The following is a 20,869-nucleotide window of genomic DNA, read 5'->3' as shown; positions in this document are numbered from 1 at the left end:
ACCAAGAGCAAAGCTAATTCAATCATTCGCATTTAATTTGCAGCACTTCAGGGAAGGCTCACTGTGCCGCTGCTGTTATCTTTCCTGAGTATCTGCAGCTGCTCCTGGGGGTACGGCAGCGTTGAGACGGAAATTTGGCACAAGTTTGGTATTCTGAGAGAAGCAGAATGGCCTGAGGCACAGCGCTGGGGCTGCGGGGAGCCGAGGAAGAAGAGCCCTTTTCGTCTGCCTGAGGGAGAGCTCCGCTGAGGAGCCACATAAGGAACGCCGGTGGGGCTGCGGGCAAAGCGATGTTCGTTTTAACTTTTCACTACTCCGTGCGACGCTCGCACACGATTGAGCGCCCTCACCTGCCACCTGCGCGCCCCCGCGCACCCCTGCGCGCCCCCGCGGCCCCACCCCCCCGTAGCCCCGCCCCCCTCGGGTCCCTCCGTCGCGTCGCCCGCCGCCATCTTTGTTGATGTGTCAGGCGGTCGGGCTGCGCGGCCATGGGGCGGTTGGCGCGTTCTCTGTCCGCCTCGTAGCGAACGGTGAGCGCCCTGCGCGGGGCGGGCCGCGGCGGAGAGGCGGGTGAGTTGGGAACGGGGTGCCCGCGTGCCGCCGGCTCTCGGCCCCACTGCGTTCTGAGAGGCTGTAGAGCGGGCCGGGTGAGGCGGCGCGGCTCAGCGCTCGGGGGCCGCCGGTGCCCGCGGGTCTCGCGGCGGCTTCCTGGAGGCAGGCGGGGGCACTGAGGGAGGCCGGGGAGGCGACACCGGTGCGGGGCGGTCAGCGCTGCGCCCCCTGAGCAGGGACTGCCGGGAGCCGCTTTGTCTCTTGACAGCTTTCTTCGTGCTGCTAATTAGGTCGTGCCGTCTGGTTCTGCGGTGTTCTGTGATTTCGCTGTGCGGTTACGAAGATCAGCGGCTGGTGCGTTAGCAGGAAGGTCGTGTTCCAGAGCCGCTGCAGCGCTGCCGTACTGTCGTTGTTTCTGCAGGTGGCATTTGCGGGAGCTGCTTGTTCTTCTGGGTTTGGAATCTGGAAGCTTTGCTGTGACTTCGAGATGGTCACGGTGTTGGAATGTGGGATTGGGCTTACGTCCTGCCTAACAACCTGCCGGGGTGGGTCTGATAGAGGCGCGCTTGCAGGGAGGTTGTGCAGAGCAGGACAGGATCTCATGTAAGACTGAGATCTGTATGTAAGGTGGGAAATGTAATAGTGTGCCTCTATTGTAGGTTGACTGTGTGTTGTAAAGTTGGTTTTCAGGACTTAAAATGTGACAATCGGAGCATTGAGAAATCCACGTGACTGCTGTGGCTTGCTGTGTAAGGTTACAGCTGAAACAGCATGAAAGGCAGCTGTATTTTTATATTGAAAAGGAAAGGTAATCACTCTAATCACCAACTCCTGGGAGTGCTTATGTTGCTGTTCACTTTAGAGGTGGTTGAGCTCTGAAAGCATAAGAAATTGGAATTCTGAGGGTGCTTCAAGAGGCGGTCTAACCCAAGAGGCGGTATTTATAATGCCATCTATTTCATTAAAAAAGAAAGTAAACTTGGACTGTATTGCCTTTGAGTTCTTCTCTTTCTGAAATCCTTCAGTTGTCCATTCTTGGCTTTAAAACAATATTTTCTATTGTTTTGAAAGGCTTACTTGATTTGGAATTGTTGACAGATATTTATTGGTATGGTGAGATTTGCTCTTTCAAAGCATTGAGAAGAGGACCGAGAAATCAAAGAATACAGAGGATGGTTTATTTGGTCCTGATAGCTATGTTGCTTATCACTGCCTTAGGCTAATATTGAACTTCCTCAAGCTGACATTTTAAAGAGCTGTGAAAAAATAGTAAACTTTTTTTATGGATACCCGATTGCTGTTAGGCAAAAGGCAATATGGTGAATGACTAGTCTGCAATTTTTGTTAATATCTGGGCTCCAACAGTAGGTGACGTCCTATACTTTGTTCTGTTTTGGCTTCTTCAGAATGTATTTTTCTCTGCAAAAAACAATATTGGAAAGCCTACTGGATAATTTATCTTCAAACCATAGACTGAGACTCTGCTGCCTCGAATGAAAGCAAAAAAGTCTCCTTAGAAACAAACCAGCCTCTGAAGATTGGAAATGCAGGAGAAATCACAGTCCTGACTTCAGGAAGTGTATGAAGTATTGTAGATAATAGTTCCTCTCGTATTAATTATCAGAAGTTCATTCTTTCTAGAGCAAATGGTTGATTCATTCAGATTTTTGAAGACTTCCTTATTTCTGTTTGTCTGTTTGCTTTTCCCTCAGGGATGCTGGAGAAACTCTGCAAGGAGATCAGATTTGGAAACAGTAGTGCCTTACCATCCTCATGAGTGGTGTTTTTCAGTATGCAGAGGTCAGGCAGGTGGTAATGCTGTGGTTGGTTGTGTTCTGGAGATGCCCTTTGAAAATAGCCATGGATTGCAAATGTACTGGCACCTTTGGTGCCCAGCAAGCTAAGACCAGTATCTTGTGTGACACTACAGTTTTGTAAGGTGTGCCAGTGTGTAATTTGTACCTTACAGAAAAGGCTTATTACTCAGTGTACAAAGGAGAAGCCCTGTCATAGAACATGTGCTTTGTCTATGTTGTGATCTCAGTCATAATTTGCATTTCTTTCCTTCCCTTAATGCACTCTGTGTTGCATAAATGATGATATCAGTGTCAGAATGTGAATGCAGACATGACAGCGATAATAACTAGCTGGCTGCTAACTTAGCCTTGTTCTGAACAGAGTTGAAGGCGTGATTCTAAACCTCCTGCAAGGTTATCGAGGCGCTGTTTCTGGTATTGCCTTTGTTGCTGAGTGCTGTAAGTGAGACTAGTTGGCTTGGAAGAGTTGTGTACTGAAAAACAAGTGTCAGAAGATTACAAGTCTGTGCGTAATCCCTTAATTATTGAAGTTTTATTTGTAGTTTCAGGTAGAAGGAGCCTGTTAGTAAATGTTTTTCCCTGAGACACGGGCTTCTAACCTTGTGTCTAGTATGTGAAACAACCAAAAACCTCAGCCTCGCAGCATACCCAATGACTTGTGTTATAAAGGGGAACAAATCCAGTCCCGCTTGTTAAAGCTTAACAGGTAAACTTTATTTTAGAGTTGTGCTGTTACTTGGTTCTGAATATGGAGTTAATGTGACCATGATATTAACCACTTGAAAGAGATCAAGAGAAAAACCTAGCAATACCTTGAAGGAATTCATTCAATGCTCAACTACTTAACTGGTGACTTAAGCAAAGTTGAAATATGAGTAATCCTTGTACTTGACTCATGCCAAAAGAATTGGTGGTGATACTGAGCTTTGTACTTTGACACTGCCTTGGGGCCACACGATCAGCATTTATATAAAGATTTGAAGAAACATAATTGAGCTTAAGTATTACACTGATAAAAGCAGCGAAATCTAGAGAGCATCCACTGTGTATACACACACATCTGCTTCTCTCTCTCTCTCCAGGAATGTAAATCAAAGCAAGTCTTTGTGTGAGCTGCAGCAGGGAGCTGTGTAAAGTTACGCCTGGTCTGGAGAACTTGGTGTTCCAGCACAGACAGCTTTGCTGCTTCTACAGTGAATCACACAAATCCTGTCTGCACTGGAGTCCTCTAGTTTTTCAGTGTAGATGGGACCGTTGTTACATCTTCCCTCTCAGCTCTATTGGCTGATACCTCATTAAGTCCTGTGTATTTTGCTCAATTTAGAACCAGTATCTTGTATTAGGTCTAGGGTGAAAGTAAATTAATGGCGGGGGAGTCCAGTACAGGTGGGACTCAGGTGTTTTCTTCTGTTTGCTACATGGTACACTGTTGGCCTTCCTGTGTTTTGGTTGCACAGGACCTCATGGCAATCCTCTGTCAGTTCTGTGTGGTAAGCAGGAGGTGTTGGTGAACATCATCTCTTCTAGAGCTGTTCAGTTTCTGGCTTTCTCTTAAATATTTTGATGTTTTTTCAACTCTATTCCTTATTCTGCTATTTCATCACTTCTAAAACTGGGTGGCATGCCGTTCTGCTTTTGTAACTAAGAGAATAGGTGGCTTTTTTTTGGCTTTGAGTTTATGTCAGTTGCTAGTTTGTGAAATGTCTGGCCTTGTGCACCTTTCCATCCCTGTCCCTTTTGATTTAGCTGAATTGCATAGTGAAGGAGGTAAGGTTCTCTTACTTCAGTTTGCCATGAGTTCAGAAACCAGTACAGATAGGGAAGGTTAGTGAGTTTTACAGGCCATTTGAGGAGACTAAATGTTTAAGGGTGTTTACCCAGATTTTTATGGTGAATCTCCAGCGGAGATTACTTTGGTGTGATAACATCTAGAAAAGCAAAATAAGTAACAGCAGCAATTGGTCCAGTGCAGAGCTTGAGAAAGGACTGAGAAATAATGATTTCAAATTACAGTGTAGAGATAATTGCTGTGAAGCAAGCTGGGGGGGGGGGGGGCGCAACAGTTCTACAGATAGGTGTTTTCCTTTAAATCTACTGACTTTGTTTAGAGGTGTCATTGTTTATTTGGTTTACAGTAGAAGCTACAGTGGCACTGTGACTATATACATACTGAGGTGACATCCATCCTGAGATTCCTACCTTTGGCAATGTGAGCTTCTTGTGTCAGTGGCACCAGAGTTTTCTGTTGCTTGTCCATTTGCCTGGCCTGATCATGGTACTTCATACCCTGCTGACTCTTGGCATCATCTGCTCATGAGCCATGGAATGCTTAATCACTTCTCCCCTTGTTCCCCACCTACGCTCTGAAATGTACCACTGCAGCTTTGGGTCATTAGTCTTCAGTCCATTGCTTAAAGGAAGTCTGAGTGCTCTGTTGTGACAGATATGAAATGAAGATAGTTTTGTAAATTCAGGTTATGCTTCTGCTTAAAAATAAGCTTTTTTCTAATATTATGGGACTTTGAATGCTCTTCAGGTTTCCAGAAGCGGAGAGCCCATGTGGTCATGGCTAATGATGTGAGAACTGTGGCTTTGTGATTTATTTTTTAAAATTGTGTGCATGCTCATTTGGTGGAGAGGAGGTGATGCTGTCTTTGCAAGTGGCTCTGCTACAGGGTCTCATAGCACAGCTATGGGGGAAAGCATCTATCCAAACATGATGCAGACCCTTTATTTCAAAAGGAACTGATGTAATTGATTGTAGCTGACCATTATATTGTCTGATGGGTGGTTGAGTATGTCTGCTGTTCAGTAAACTACATTTATCGTATTAACTTCTTGCTAACAGAATATTTACTCCTCGTTCAGAACCTTATATGCCTCAAAATACTTTTCACTCTTGTAAAATCCACTCTGCTTTGAACAGATCTTTGTTAAATGTGTGCACTCCAGAAGCACTGCTCCTTCCCTCCCTTTTTTGTCCCCCTTTCTTGACTGTGTAGCTCTGCTTTGTGGCCTGAATATGTTCTTTTTCTGTTCCAGCAGTGATTTTTATCTTGTGGGACCTTCACAGCCAGTCTGTTTGCTTACAATACCACCCTAGGCACACACTTCTGTCCTTCTTTGCTCTATTTCTGGTAAAAGTCCAAATGTGGCAGTTCCCAGATGACAAGATACAGTTCTTTTTTTCCCCTTATTGACAGTAAATTTCCTCTATAGCCAAACTTCAAAAATACTTCCTGTTGTTCTGTCATTTAGTTTCCTTTAGAAATGTCCTGAATTTGGCCGAAATAAAGCCTCTTTGTTCTCCATTTTAGAAGGTAAGAATGGCATGGCCTGGATCAAACTGTGTGTTTTATGCAGTGTAACGTTAATAGTGCATCTGCTTAGGAAGTTCCTTGTGGTCCAGGATTTAAAAGAGTTGTGTTTGTGTTTCTTAAGGAGACCGAAAAGACAGGCAGTTGGAAATGGCATGGCATTGAATCAAGTGTACCAAGTTGTCGGTGCATGTCTGTAATATTAGGCCAGCAGGCTGTAGAAGGTTGTGTTCCCCTTAGGGTTGTGCAAACAGTGAGAAGCACATGGGGAATTACTTTCATTGTGAGTTATTTTTCATTGTCAGTTATCTTTCAGTGGCTGGGAAATACGCAGCAGAGAGTGAAGATTTTTAATGGTATAGTGGATTGCCTGATGGACAGCCCAAGGAAGAATGTGTCCTGAACATCTTTCATCAGTAGTAAGTACTTGTCAGCAGAGGAAAAGGCAGGATTGCATGTTACAGAAACAACTGGTTTTTTTCCCATGGTCGGTGAATGGACTCTGAATTGAGAATTTGTTTTCGCTTTATGGTTGATAATAAGCAGAATGAAACAGAAGAGGAGAGCAGGAAGGAGAAAATGCTTTAACTTGGAAGTTAAAAAGATAGATCTTAACTCTCTGTTAATACAGAGGAAATGCAGAATTCTTAAATTTTCAAACAGCGTTCTTCTAGTTAAGTTGGATTGAGGAATTAGAATGGTGGTTCAATGTAGGTATCATCTGAAATGTTTTTTATTCATAATCTTGTTAATGGAGTTGTACCTGCAAGAAGCTCCCCATTGCTAGCATGTATTCTGATACCTATGCACTTATTGATAGGAATGTCTGATCACGTGTTACACATTTGTTCTATATATACTGATAAATCTTGGATTAGTAAACAGGCAGATAAATGTTCAGAGATACCATCGCGGGCTCTGCTAATTCTTTCTCTTTCCCTGTAAAAATAGAATTATGAGCAAGTACCTAACTGACATAATACATCATCATAGCAAGGATACAGTACTGTAGTTATCTATACACGTTATTTCTGAGATCACACTGACATGGTGTAGCACATTATGTGCTCAGGTTGCAGAAGTGAGAGCAAATCTTGTCTAAGGAAAAGAGCTGCTTGACTTGTCTGCTTAGCAGCTGGATTTAGTGGGATAAGTTAAGACCTTTATCTTACTGGCTGGTTAGTTTACAGATCAGGACTGTACTGCTGAAGTAGCTAAATATTAAACATTATTTGACTTGATTTTTAAGTCATTTTAAACCTTGAGATAGATTGCTTGCAGACAGTGGAATGTAAATGAACATAATCCAAATGAATTCCACTAGACTGTAAGTTTTGACTTCTTACATGCAGTAGTTTTGCAAGCATTTTTGTACATTCAGACCTTATCTGAGGTCAGGGCTTAATAGTCTCTTACAGCGCCTGCTGCTGAAGAAGACCTAGAAGAATTTTTGTCTCTGTCACTTTGCAGGATTGTGTGTCAAGGTATTCAGTGTTCACTCTAGATCATCAATACCTGTCCTGTAGCAGATGCTTAACTGAAGAGCTTGAATGTCTGTCACATCAGGGTTTCTTATCACTTGATCAGCAGTGTATGGAGGATGTTTCTCTGTTCTAAAGACAGTGAGTGAAAAAAATACTGCTCATTTCCTGAGTCTTTGCTTGCTTTCACATATGGATGTGAGACACGACTTCCTTTAGAAGTTGCTGTGTTGTTCATTCACTGTATCTGCAGGCTATCAAAATCTTCCTGATTTTAATCCCAGTCAGTTTTGCTATCAGCAATTTGGCAGACAAGCACATCTCAGTTACAGTAGCATGAGAGAGTTGCAAACCTTCCAGTGACAACCATGAATGTTCTGTGTGCTGTGGCAGAAGTTAAGCTACTTCTCCAAGTACCAATGTAATAGCTAGACTGGACATGTGTTGATGCAGATTTAAATTTAATTACTGCAAATCCTGTGAGATAATGGTGGAGGATTGCGTGCTTCTTTGAAGAATACATCAGTGAGAATCAAAACAGTCTCTACAAAAGAAGAAAAAACAACCTACCCAAGTTTTGGTTTTTGTGAACGTGACAGTATTGCAGTGTAACAGTGCAGTGAGGCATTGGGTGGGTTGTGCTCTGTTCCTGGGCCCAGTGGGGCTGCAGGAGAGGCTGGCTGGGTGGCCGTTCCTCCTTCTCCTATCACCACGTTTTGAATCGGGCATTACCTCTTGCTTTGCTTTCTGTTTCTGCTGTGGGAAGACGCAGACAGCTGCCTTCTTGGCACTGTGCATTAGGACAGGAACCTGTTCCGGATGTGTGCAGGTAGGGAGATGTGAGACAGGCTGGGAGGAGGGCTGCTCAGACCCTCTGTATGAGTGCCAGGCCTGGCAGGAAACCTGAGGGCCAGCGCAACTTGGCACGTGTTGCACCAAACGTGCTGCGCTCTCCGGAGATGACTGGGTATTCCAGGCATGTATGCAGGCATGCTGGGGCTGGGTCTGTCTTGAAATGGTAATTGGAGACTTTTCCTCCTTGGATGTTCCATAGAAACTCGATGGTGGTTACATCCGGCTGCAGTGCGGGCAGCAGAGGGGTGGTGTGCTGGTGTCAGGTCTCATAGGGAAGTGATGGTAAAGCAGGTACTTCTGTGCTGCTCGGCTTCAGTCACTGAGGAAGGAGGAGCAGGGCAGCTGCTTGAAGCTGGAGAATGCAGTGTGTGCCTGGCAGCACTTGGCTTTCACTGATTTCTAGGTGCAGGCCTGCAGGCACCTTCTGAAGATAGTGCTAAGAGCACCAAGGTATCTTCTTTTCTCCATGCAGTATTGGGTAAGAAAGTGAAACCACGACTTTATTATTTCCCTAGATTTTGGAAGAGTCATTTATAGCAATATGTTAGATAGTAGAAGGTGGATACAAAACATAGAAAAGCCACCAGCTACTGTCTAATTAGGTGCCTGACTTGGGACCTGCTGTATTTGCATGTTTGATGTGAATGGGTAGCATTTCATTTCTGCTGGCTGCAGCTAGCTTTGTGGTGTCGATGCTGTTAAGTTACTTTAGCATGAAGAGTTTTGTGTACGAAGTGGGAGCCTTTTCTTGACAGTCGTTATTGCAGTTTTCTGTCTGGTCTTATCTACTCTATTTTGGTGTCTGATGTGGATGGTGGCAAACTTGGGATATGCAGGAGACCTATTTGATGGTCAGGGTGGGCTGGAATTGGCAGTTACTCCAATATGAAGATAAACTGATGAAGTTTTATTTCTATTTCAAAGATAGTAGTTCAAACATGAAAACTTGTCCTATTTAGTGATGGTAGGAGAGGAGAATTGTGTAGGGCATGAACAGCTTCATATAGATGTGAGTGGATAAATGTAAAGTAGTTTGGCATTGGAAAGGCTGGGGATGCTTTCAATGTAGTAACTTGTATTCTGGGCAGCACTGAAATGTTAAGCATTCAGTGTTTCTAGACTTGCTCTTAATTTACTCTTCATGCTTTAAAAGATCAGTGCAGTCACTGTTTGATTTTCCCATGAGTTATTTCAGAACCTAAACTTTGTTCACACTTGATGATAGCCCATCATACGTGGAGTCAGTGGTGTGTTATTGCTCTGCAATTACTTGAATTATGCAAATAATTTTATTTCTGCTTCCAGAGAGATTTGTCTTAGTCTCTAACGTTAATTCACAGTTACATTTGCTGAAGGAAATAAGATGAAAAATGAGTGTTCTTGCTAATATACGGTTTCTATTTTTCACCTGTTGCTGTCTTATGAGGAGAAATATCATCTGGTTTGCTGACTGGACTGGAAATTTTAGATATGACAAGCAACCTGCAAGTTCCCATGCCTCATCTTACCACTTCTTGTGGGAGTTAACTGCACTGGGCAGCAAGGAGCAGCTTTGAGGCAGTAACACATCTAACAGCGATGCGTTTGGGGGATTTGATAATGCTTTAGGAAGTACATCAGAAAGGGCTTAAAATAAGCCAAAGATTTTCTCTGATCATTGCAGAGAGAGTGCCAGCAAGAACTTAGACAACACTGACTGCCATTGAAAAAAATTGTGCTTTGGCTTTATGCTAATACTGCAGTTTTCTATGGCCAGGTCTGCTGAGTGTGGGGACTGCAAGCTGTGACAGGAATGTGAACAACTGCACATTTGCACATTATTTCATGGTTATTGACTCTTAAATCCGCTGGTCTCAAATCATTATTTTTAACAGCTTTTTAATGAAGTAGGAGCAAGTTCTGTTCGGCTGCTATCAAGCTGAATAATTTTCTTTTAGCTGCATTCATTTTCTTTGCTGATACAGGCTGTCTGTGGGTTTGGTTTGTTTTTAGAGCAACAACAGCACGCTGCCCTTTTGTTACTGGGAGAAGTTATCAAAAAGTAGAGATACCCAAAGAGCAGTTGTTTGGGCTGTGCAAACAAAGTGGATGGATTTGTTGGCTCCAGGACTGACTGATGTGTAAATATTTGGAAGCAAAGGGGTGGGGTGATGGATTTTGCTAATATCCTTGTAAAGCTTGGGAAACTTTCACAAGTTTCACATGGTTTGTTATATTGAAAACACCCACATTCCCACCTCTGTGTTCATTTGTTGCTTCATTGTTGTTCCTATTGATTTGTCCTGTTGGGTGGACATCATGGACAGGATGCATCATTCAGATTTGTTTTATAAACCAAAGAGAAGTCGTCTGCTTGTTACTGTAAGGTGTAGAATTGTCTTTTGATGATTTGTGACTATCACCACAGCATGTTCCCTTTCTTACTCTCAGTCCTATGTTCAATTTATAGCTTCCTCTTGTTGATGAACGGATGCTGGGTTTGGGGAGTAGGAGTGGGACTCATTTGCTAGGATTTCCAGGTAGAAACAGCCCAGCTGAGGCTGCAGCTTTTTTCCTTATCTGATTTTCTTCCGAATAGAGAAAGGTGACAATGGTAGCAATAAGTCACAGTTATGATGGAATTTGTGTGTCCCACTGTCTTAGTGGTACAAGGCTCAGTACTTAATGTTGGTTAATAAGGCAGAGGCTCTGGAGAAGGCAAGTGCTACAAAGGGTTTCCTTTCAGGTTGAGTCCAAATGCATTCTGCAGCATGTAGCTGAACGGCTTTGTGTGAAGCACGAGAGAGAAAGCAAGTATAAAAATGCCTCTTGTTGCAAGATGGCAAAGTTGCTTTTGATGTAATTGTTGGAAAAGCAAAGCTGAATTTGTAAATTAAAGAAAAAATGCTTCTGTTTATACATAGACTAATTTATCCAGTAATAGCAGGATGAGATTGCATCTGAAAGTTATGACTGCTGTAATGAATTTCTGCTGATGGAAATAGTATGTTAAGAGCTTTGTGTGCTTGCTAAGAATGCCAGCAGTCTTTCCAGACACCTGACCATCTGGGATACTGAAAAAGATGCAGCATTATACCCAGGCTCTTCCAAAAATCTGGTGATCTGGATCACGGTATGGTGTCCTTCTAAAAAGAGCCCTTCCTACGTAGCTTTTCAACTCCTCAAGTTTTTGCTCTGCAAGCTATTTTTTGAGAGCACAAATCTGCTGCAGACCATCTGTGCTCATCCAGAGGGGTTTCTGTTGCTTGCAAGTGGAAGGGGAAAAGAGAATGTCACCCTGAGCCTGTTTCTTCTGAGCTGTTGGGTACAGATAGGTTTGGCTGTGTGAATGAGTAGGTGGGGATGTGACAATAAGGAAGTGTATTGTGACCTGAATGAGGGAGTCACCCTGTTTTGTTTAAAACAAAGAGTGAGGGCATATTACTGCTTTCAAATCACACATAGAAAATGAAAGCATGGTTTCTGGAATTTTTTTGTTCTTTTAATGTTTGATTTTTTTTTTCAGGAGTGATTACTTGGATTCTTTCTGGATTAAAATAATTACTAATGCTAAAATCACCTGTGTCTAAATATTTTTGCCCATGGCATTTTCCCTTCCAGTAGCCTTTCTTTCTCCTTTCTCAGTTTTCATTTTGATTTGGATCATAATATGTTGTCTAATGTGAGTTGTTCTTCTAGATTCTGCAGGAATACGATGGAGGAGTATTCACCAGGAATGCAGAGCACGCTGGAGCCACTCGGTCTGTCAGAGGAGGCCTCTTACCAGTCGTCAGGTAGCAAGAAGTCGGGTGACACAGCTGGAATGAAGGGCTGCTCAGGCATCAGTTGCACTGGAGATGATGCTGGTGTTTTGGGAGCAGAACCGAGGTTGTTGTCCTCAGACCAAGATTCAGCAGCTGCTGACGCGAGTGGTGGTGGAGGCCCGACGGAAAGGCAGGAGCAGCAGTGTGCTGCTCTTGACCACAGAGAAGGGCAAGCCTGTAGTGCCAATACCTGCTCTGAAAGAAGGGTGGAAGGCTCCATGGAAACAGGGTCCTTTTCTAGTGAAGAATTTGGACGAGATCCAAAAACTAATCAGACAGAACAATCATTAATAGAACTACTGCAGGAGCTGAGGGAGGAATCGGACTTTGTGAGAAAATCTAGTGATAAAATCTATTCGGAAAGCCCTTATGACACAGACTGCACAAAGAAGCTTATTTCCACAATACAACAGACTTCTTCACAGGAGGATTTGCTGAAGGAAATAGAATCTGAACTCTTATCTACGGAGTTTTCCAAAGAATGCAAATGCCCAAATGGTGTGAGGAAGGGTGAACATGCCTTGGCTGTGTTTGATAAATGCGTGCAAGATAAATACCTGCAGCAGGAGCAAACTATAAAAAAGTGAGTGTTTCAGTATTCTCATCAGAAATAGGGAGGTGTATACCAAACAGTTTCAGTTGTGTGAATGTGGCTTTGTGTTAGGAAACAGCTAGTGTTCTGTGAGTTCAAAGTACAGTTAATGACTTTTAAGAATTTTCTTTAAATGAGGAATTATTTTTACCTATTGTGTTATGTACATGTAAGGAAAAATATGTGCTTAGATCAAACTTCTACGCCTGCTTACAGAACTGGAAATGAGTGTAATGTTCCTCAAAAGAGACATTCTTGTAGCATAGTAGGGGAGGACAGCAAAGGGACTGAAAAACAGGTGCAGAGACTCCCAAAAAGTAGAGACAGTGTTCTCTTGTACCTTCCCAGTTAACCTCTGGCATAGAATGTGAGTGAGGGAAGTTGATGACAGGAAGGCTTGGATATGTGTGGTTAGGTGGTCATTAACTGTTGGGGAGGAGTGGCAATCTGAACTGTTGGATGTGTAGATGGTTCTAACTCCAGAAGATGGTAAGTGAACAAGTTAGGTTTAATGTATTTGTTTACAGTAAACTCAAAGGCAGGCCAGAATTTTTCACAGCAGTGGATCAACTACTTACAGACAAATTTCTGTGCAGATAGATGTAATTATTGCATACATACCGTTTTTTAAATGTAAATCTATCTTCAGTTTCTCTTTCTCTGCCAGCTGTTATCCCTGGAGTAGTGACTTTTAGGGACTTGCTTCAAGGGTACAGAGCTGCTGTGGAGCACTTAATATATTTGGTTCAGAGGGCATTCTGAGTGGTTGATTTTTGTCCCTTCACTTACGATCAGCAGAACTTCCTTTAACCTTGTTTTGGAAAATAGCCCAGCTGTCTTTTATGATCAGAAATAGTACATAAGTGAGCAATAGTTGTGTGAATCCCAGTCTGCTTTTAGGATCTGTAATCTTGGAGTAGTCATTACTTCTGAACTGCTTTTTAATCAAAGCTTTCTTTCACTGCTGGTGGTTTTGAAGTCTTTGTAATATTAAGGCCTTGTTTGTTCAAAGATATTTCCTGAAAGGGAAGCTAAAAGCTAAAAGATGAAAGTTTGTATCTGAAGGGATGTTTCAATATCTTGTTTGGGTAAATGTACACCTCTCGCAAATTCATGCAATTAATTTGCTTAGGTCCTTTTGCAAATATCCACTATTCACCTGCATCTTCAGACACTTGAATTCATTTCAGACTTCAGCAATTCTGACAGTCCTACTTCTGAGTTTTGTGTATGATTGCCTTATGTTGCAGTGCTAGAAGCTCAAGCTAAGCATGTTACTGTTGAGGTGTTAGCTTAAACTCAGGCTTCAAACAGCTGCAAGGAAACAAATTGTAGCTAAAAAAAAAATGCTTTAGGAATATGAGCATGGACACCATCACTGTTGTATATGGAACAGGGTTCCATTTCTTAGCATCTTCTGAACTTTGTGGGTCACTGAACAGTTCATGCCAGCTCACAAAGGAATACAGTACCTGTGTTTTCAGACCTTTGACTGGGGGGAGCTGCGTGGTTGGAAGTTGGTGTCTGTGAGTACCTTAAAATATTAACCTTTACACAGCTTGCTGCTGATTCTGTTAGTTGTGTGGAGGCATCAAATGTCTCGCTTCATCATGGACATTAGCAGCCCCAAAATGCTGGAAGCAAGCAGTTTTCTCACAAGGTGCTGGTTTAAGATTCAGCTTTTAGTCTTACTTTAGTCTTTTCATTTTGTAAGAGTTTGGTGGATTTAGTTAATGTTTCTGGCTGTAGTTGCAATGCATTTCCAAATCAGGAAGAAAAAACATGCATCTTAAAATTAAGACAAACAAAGGAAGTAGCATATTTTATTTCTTTTTTTTCTTTACAGACTGATTAAAGAAAATAAAAAACATCAAGAACTGATTTTGGAAATCTGCTCAGAGAAGGACAACTTGAAGGACGAATTGAAAAAACGGACAGAAACAGAAAAGCAGCACCTTAACATTATTAAACAGGTACAGATAACAAAAGAGAAGTGGCAGATTGTATCCTATATGGTGCCAGCATTTAATAGGATGTATTGGTAGCAGAGGGATGAAGTGGGAATGCCCATGCTCAGGCATCCTGAATGTTTTATGAGGGTGAAGCCATTCTTCCACCCATTGAGTATTTACTGGCTAAAAATGCTTTGCATCTTTAAATGGTTTGAGTTCAAAACCTCAGGTTACATGTTCAGTATCTGGAAGTCTTTTGGAGTCAAGAGAGTCCCAGTTTAAGTAAGATATGCATACCTTGGCTGTCTGCTAAAGTCAGTGTATGTTTGCTAAAGGCATCTTGTGCATTTTGGCAGAATGGCAAATTCAATCCCTTATCCTAATAAAGTGATTTATTTCTTGCATGTAAACATAAGGGGATCTTATGCAAGTGTTTCATCATGCCTGATTTCTTCATGGTAATCTTAAGTACTGCATCTGCTAATAGAAGTGAGTGAGTGTATTGTCTGTAGTGAATGCTAATAATATGTGGAATATCTATGAAGACTAGAGCATATTGACTATGATCTTACACATCATTTTGGTATTAGCAGTTAATGCATACAGATATTTGGTGAGTGAGTGGTTCAGGGCCATGACAGGCCAAAGAAGAACATGGGTTTTGCATTGGTGTGGCTGGCTTTAGTGCAGGAAGTATCAAAAATACTGCAACAGGTGTCACTGCTTTCTTATAACAAAATTTATGAAGGAGTTAAACTTCTGTTTGGAGTCAGATAAGTAAGATGTGTGACACTGCTTGCTTAGAGGTGATGTCACAAAATAATGGTTTGGAGTGTGATGCTTTTATATCGTAGCTGAATAGTGACTGGAGCTGTGTGATACATTGGAGTAAGATTCACTTAAGGTTTTTCTTATTTATGAATTGTGTTTTTAATGTGATAATTCCTGACTTAAGTGTTTCCTGGTAGCTTTCAAGTAAATGAAAGTTTGTCTGTACTCAAAACTGCAAGCAGAATGTGTACACTTGTAGATGTGAAATGTTTTCTTGTGCTAGGGAATGATCCTCTTGCAAAATTGTAGAGCATGTGATCACATTCATTGTGTGGTAACGAATATTGTAGTTTGTTCTTGTCTTTTGTCATAGCTTGGAATTGCACAAAAATGCAGTACTAGCCCTGACAGCTCTACTTTTTTACACCCTTTCCCCCCACAATAAAATAAAAAAGGCAGACTTCAGTGAATGGTCCTCCCTGGAACAAGAGAGTAATCATTAAGGAACAATTAGAGCAACCTTTGGACAGCATTGCAGTTTATGTAGCACTTACCCTTGTGCCAGTGCTGCACTGCTTTCTGTTGTACTGCACTTGTGTGGCTGTGCAGTGGATGTGCTTTGGGAAGTGTTCCAGTTGGCTGTCAGTAATTGCTCTGCAGCTGGATCAGGACTCTGATCTAGTTTGCTGGGTGGCTAAAAATACGTGCCAGCACAATGACTAAGTGCCACCTTTGTATTTGCTGAGTTATTTTTCAATGAATTAATTGCTGGTTCAGTTTGGATGCGTGACGTCTCTGCTGGCACAGGGTTATGGCACAGGGATATCAACCAAAGAATGGAAGACAAAGTAACTCTGTACAGCAGCCATCTCTGCTGCATCTGCTGTCAATCTTATTTTTTTTCTGTAGTTCACTGTGCCTCTTGTTTTACTTTGTTTGGTGCTGTTGTCTCACATAAGATGAAAATATACAATGTTCATGCTTGTACTTCAGTACAAAGCTAGATGCTAGCATGGTAACTTGCAGCTTAAAGCACTGCTGAAGATCTGTTGTAGCATATAATTTTCTGTGACTGGTCCTGCCTGTACACAACATGATCAAAGTCTTATTTTCCCTATAATTGTATCATACTATTGTCTTTTAGCTAGAAGCAAGAATAGAAGAGCTTAATAAAGAAGTGAAAGCTAATAAAGACAAACTTGTAGCTCAAGATGCAGCAGCCAAAAATGCTATTCAGCAGTTGCATAAAGAGATGGCCTTTCGAATGGAGCAGGTAATAACTTTTAATTACTGAACATCTCATGGGTGACCTTGATCTTTGTAGGAAACTTGCAGCCTTGATTGTTAAATCAAGTAGTTAAGTAAAAAAAAAATCAAAATAGGCACTACTACCATGCAGTTACATATATAGATATATATATATACACACACACATTTTCTTCATATTTCTTTCTCTATATTTTCTATATATTATATTATATACATATACATTTCTAAATAGCTGTTAATATTATGGAGTGACTGATGCTTTCTTACAAATGCACACAGCAGGGTGTATGCAGTTCAGCCCTGCAGGACGTCTCATTTTCCTTGCCCGAAAGCTGATCTCAGTTCAAGAGATGGTAAAAGCTCCTAGTGGCTCTTTCTTATCACATAAGTTATCATGAAGTGTTCTTCAGCTTTGTGGTGAAAAGCTCTTATTTTTTGTCTCATGACTTACTGAGAGCTTGGAATTTTCCCTTCTTAATATTATGCCATGTATTTATTGTATGTTTTAAAGCTCAGTTCCTGATTTTTTTTCTTTAATATGAAGCAGAATTTATTAATGCTGGGGCAGAAGTGAATCCATCTGAAAAAAAAAAAAGCCACTGAATTGTTGACATCTGGCAAGAAGACAGGACTGAAACTGTGTTTTTACAGAAGTATTGTTTTTATTACTAAAGCTTGTCAGATACACTACTTCTGAAATAACCAACTGAATTCAAAATTACTAAAATAGAGGTACTTTGCTTGAGGTGTTCAGCTATGAAGCTGCAGCTGCTTAGGTAGGTATTGACTGTTAGGAGTAATTCCAGTTGAATTGGTTGAACTCTTGTCATGCTTAAGTGGGGATCTAATGTTAACCTTTGCAAAATTGGAGCTGTTGAGCTACTTTGTTATGCTCATCTATTGGATATTTTAGCTATTGCAATAGTGTCTTACAAAAGGAAAATAAAATGAATCAACCTTGCTTCATATTTAAATATTTTTCAAGGCAAATAAGAAATGTGAAGAAGCACGCCATGAGAAGGAAACAATGGTGATGAAATACGTCCGAGGGGAAAAGGAGTCACTTGACCTCCGAAAGGAAAAGGAGATACTTGAGAGAAGAGTGAGAGATGCAAACAAAGAAATTGAAAAGCACACTAATAAGATTAAGCAGCTTTCTCAGGAAAAAGGAAGATTGCACCAGCTCTTTGAAACTAAGGTGCTCCAAGTGTTGCTGTGTGACTTGAGTGAATGATTAAAAGTACTATCAAACAACCTTATCAACACTAGTTTGCTATTATGCCTGGTAAAACAAGCCTGTTTTCATTTGATTTTACTGCAAAAACCACTTTCTGCTGTAGGAAAGGGAGCAGTAACTGATTTCTTACTGTCATCTTTTTCCTTGTTTGTATCTTTTTAAAGGCTGTAATGATATTAAATTGTTGCAGTCTCTACTGAAGTTTTTCTGTCTGGACTTTGTATTTTTTACACTACTAAAAATTGGAGATACAGCAGTAGGATTTCTCAGTCCTGATTCCAGAATATTGACATTCCTTTTTTAGAAGCCAGTAAGATTCCCATCAGCCTCCTGAATTTTCCAGATCTTTCTGTATTGGGTTTCACAACTCTGTTGCATGTGGAAGTCCCTCACATTGATAAATCAGTAGAGTTCATGCTGATTTTGGGTCCTTTTTGAGCAGTTTTACTAAGCACAATTGTTGAGCAAAGAAGGATCTGAAGAATGCAGTGTAATAAAAGCCATAAAAATACATTTGTGAAGCAAAAATTCATTTATCCTTTTTCACAAGTAGGAAATGAGGGCATGGCTTCAGGTTGTAAAACAATAAGTATGTTGATAATCCCTCGTAATTACTCTGCAGCCTTACAGGAATTGTGCTGCTCTCACATGGTGCTTCTGTAAACCTTTTTTTGGTAGGTGAACCTGTCACTTCAGAAACAGTTTGAAAGTTTGGCTTAATGGCAGATCTGTGGATAAGTCTGTAATAGTGTGGGCCAGTAATGTGCTTCTGCTAAGGTCTTACTTGACACTGACTTACATGATGATGGTTTGACCTGCATTCACATACAGTGCTCACACTGCTCTGCACCCTGATGGTTGTAATGTCATTCGTTTTCTATCTGTGGCCTTGTGTAATATACAGCTTTGTGCCTGTTTCCTCATCCTGTTGCCAAAAAAGCAACAAAAAGCCATCTTAAGGAGATATTTATTTTGTGCTTTGTCTTTAAACAGAATTGTGGCATTAGTGTGTATTAACAGCAGTGCAGTGTTACCTTACTACTCAGACTAGAACACTGATGTGTTAGGGTTTTTTTTGAGCACTAAGGTATCATGAGCATATTGAATTCTGTGCACGGCTTTACAAAGTCCAGACATTGTTAACTGTGCAGTTTACCTTCAGCAGGAGTCTTGTTGTGGAAGCACTGGATGATTGAAATCCGTAAAATAAAATTGATGAATTTTTTTTAGGATGCTGAAGTCACTCGACTCAACAAAGACATTGAAAAATTGAAAGAGGAAATCAATTCTCATGTTATCAAAGTAAAATGGGCTCAGAACAAATTAAAAACAGAAATGGATTCTCATAAGGTTGGTGAAGTACTATCATGACATGAAACTGCAGTCAGAGCAGTGTAGTTACTATATGGTTTACTCTTTAGTACTAAAATCTGCTTTAGAATATTTTCTATTTGAACACCTGCAACAAGTTGCAGTAGTGCTCTTGAGTTTATTGATATTGAAGGTGAAATTTGGAGAGGTGTGAGGGGTCTGTGCTGGGGGGAATCACTTCAATCTGATCATTCTTTTCAAAAGATCATTTTTTAATTTTGACTTTGTATGATAGGTTTAACTCTTTGCTTTATTAGTTATGTGATAGATTTAATGTGTTTGTCATCAGAAAATGCATGCAGGCCATTTTTGTGTGCTTTCAGTACTGGAACAGGCAAAATTAAAGCAATACCTGAGTAAAAGCAAAGGTGGTGTGTGTGTGTTGGTGAGCCGGGGGGAGCTGGACTTCCTGTTTTGATTCATTTCAAACTGAAGTAGATAACTTTTATTATGAGAAATGCTTTTTCTAAATTAAGACAGATAAGTAAGCTTAACCTTTTTCATTCCTGTTTCCATAGGAATCCAAAGAGCGCCTCAAAGATGCAACAACAAAGTTGACTCAAGCAAAAGAAGAAGCAGATCAGATAAGGAAAAATTGTCAAGAAATGATAAAAACTTATCAAGTAGGTATTTTTGCTTAGGAGGTGAAATTACTGTTTAGGATCTGTTTTGTTTTTTTTTCTTCCATCTCTGCCTTAAGTTGTAGCAAGAAAGAACCATTCCATGGGAGCTGCAATGCTGAGGTGACCAATCACTGATTTATTTATCAACTTTCCAAGTAAAGCAAAGGGAAAAAGTTCGTCATGCTTGGCATCCAGTCTACGTGAAGGCCTTCCTTCACATGTTCAGAACTGTTAGATACCTACCTACAGAAGCATGTTCAGTGATGTGAAAAGCTGTCTCTGCTCATAAAGCAGGAAAGGGGAATGTAAAACCATAAAACTGTCCTTGTATCTTCTATCCTTTTAGGAATCAGAAGAAATTAGATCGAATGAATTGGATGCAAAATTCAAAGTAACTAAAGGAGAACTAGAGAAACAAGTGCAGGAGAAATCTGACCACTTGGAGGTAAATATGTGATTTGTGGAGACAAATGTGGACATAGCACAATTGCTAACTTGGTAGTTAAGAAACCTGCGAGTTTCTAAGATTCTTGTATCTAAGGGATGCCAGGCATCCCCTTCTTGGCCTAGTACTCTATTCCAGGTGTCTGTCTCCAGCCCCCATTTCTGGAGGATGTTTTTTAGTTGTTGTCCCAGATGAACTTTCTAAAGACAAAGCTATAGAAAAAGTATGGTACAATGAGAACAAAATAAGTGCTTTTTCATTTATAAACATGAATTTTGCTATAATTTGGAGCACAAATTCGCAGACAGGATTGTCTTTCTCTGAGTGTTTTGCTAAGAGTAGCTTCTTTTCTCTGTGGCAGCTTGCTGTCCCAGAAGCTAAATTCTCTAATGATTTAGTACCTGATCGCATGTGCATATGTCACATTCAGTTCAACAACTGTCTCTTTGCTGTCAACATTTGCCAGGAGTTGTTGGGCTGTTAATCTTGTACAGCTGAAACCAAAATGTGGAATGCTGTTTTTGTTCTCAGTTCTTCCTAAGAATCAGGAAACCTTTAGAGTACTTGTTCTTTCTTAAACCCTCTGAGCTGTTGTGTTGGCCTGCGTTGAGCTAGATTTTCTTTGACATCCCAGGAAATGTCATTGTCAGTTTAGATTTCTTAGGCAACATCTCACTCTTTTTTTTTTTTTTAAAAGGTGCCTCATGCAAAAATAAAAGAACTGGAAGACTTGAAGAGAACGTTTAAAGAAGGCATGGATGAGCTTCGAACTCTGAGAACAAAG

The 20,869-nt window shown here is 41.0% G+C and overlaps 1 protein-coding gene across 3 annotated transcripts in view; it reads left to right on the top strand.

Moving 5' to 3' along the window:
- The first annotated feature begins 447 nt into the window (after nt 1–447).
- Nucleotides 448–20,869, top strand: part of CCDC186 (coiled-coil domain containing 186) — a 32,118-nt gene continuing 11,696 nt past the window's right edge. Inside the window, exons 1-9 of one of the 3 annotated variants that reach the window (XM_042863724.1) lie at nt 448–530; nt 11,701–12,408; nt 14,264–14,390; nt 16,285–16,413; nt 17,395–17,607; nt 18,877–18,996; nt 19,536–19,640; nt 19,987–20,085; nt 20,783–20,869. In XM_042863724.1, the coding sequence (XP_042719658.1) occupies nt 11,717–12,408; nt 14,264–14,390; nt 16,285–16,413; nt 17,395–17,607; nt 18,877–18,996; nt 19,536–19,640; nt 19,987–20,085; nt 20,783–20,869 (1,572 nt within the window). In that variant the 5' untranslated portion in view covers nt 448–530; nt 11,701–11,716. Of the gene's footprint in view, nt 571–5,950; nt 6,106–11,700; nt 12,409–14,263; nt 14,391–16,284; nt 16,414–17,394; nt 17,608–18,876; nt 18,997–19,535; nt 19,641–19,986; nt 20,086–20,782 lie in introns of those variants that run through there. The other 2 variants (XM_042863723.1, XM_042863725.1) reach the window with 2 other exon arrangements.

The sequence above is a fragment of the Lagopus leucura genome, unplaced genomic scaffold (assembly GCF_019238085.1).
Source record: "Lagopus leucura isolate 7727_CA_CO unplaced genomic scaffold, USGS_WTPT01 Super-Scaffold_741, whole genome shotgun sequence".
Lineage (NCBI taxonomy): Eukaryota > Metazoa > Chordata > Aves > Galliformes > Phasianidae > Lagopus > Lagopus leucura.
The sequence above is the reverse complement of the archived record's forward strand: the minus strand, read 5'-3'. Positions and strand labels throughout refer to the sequence as shown.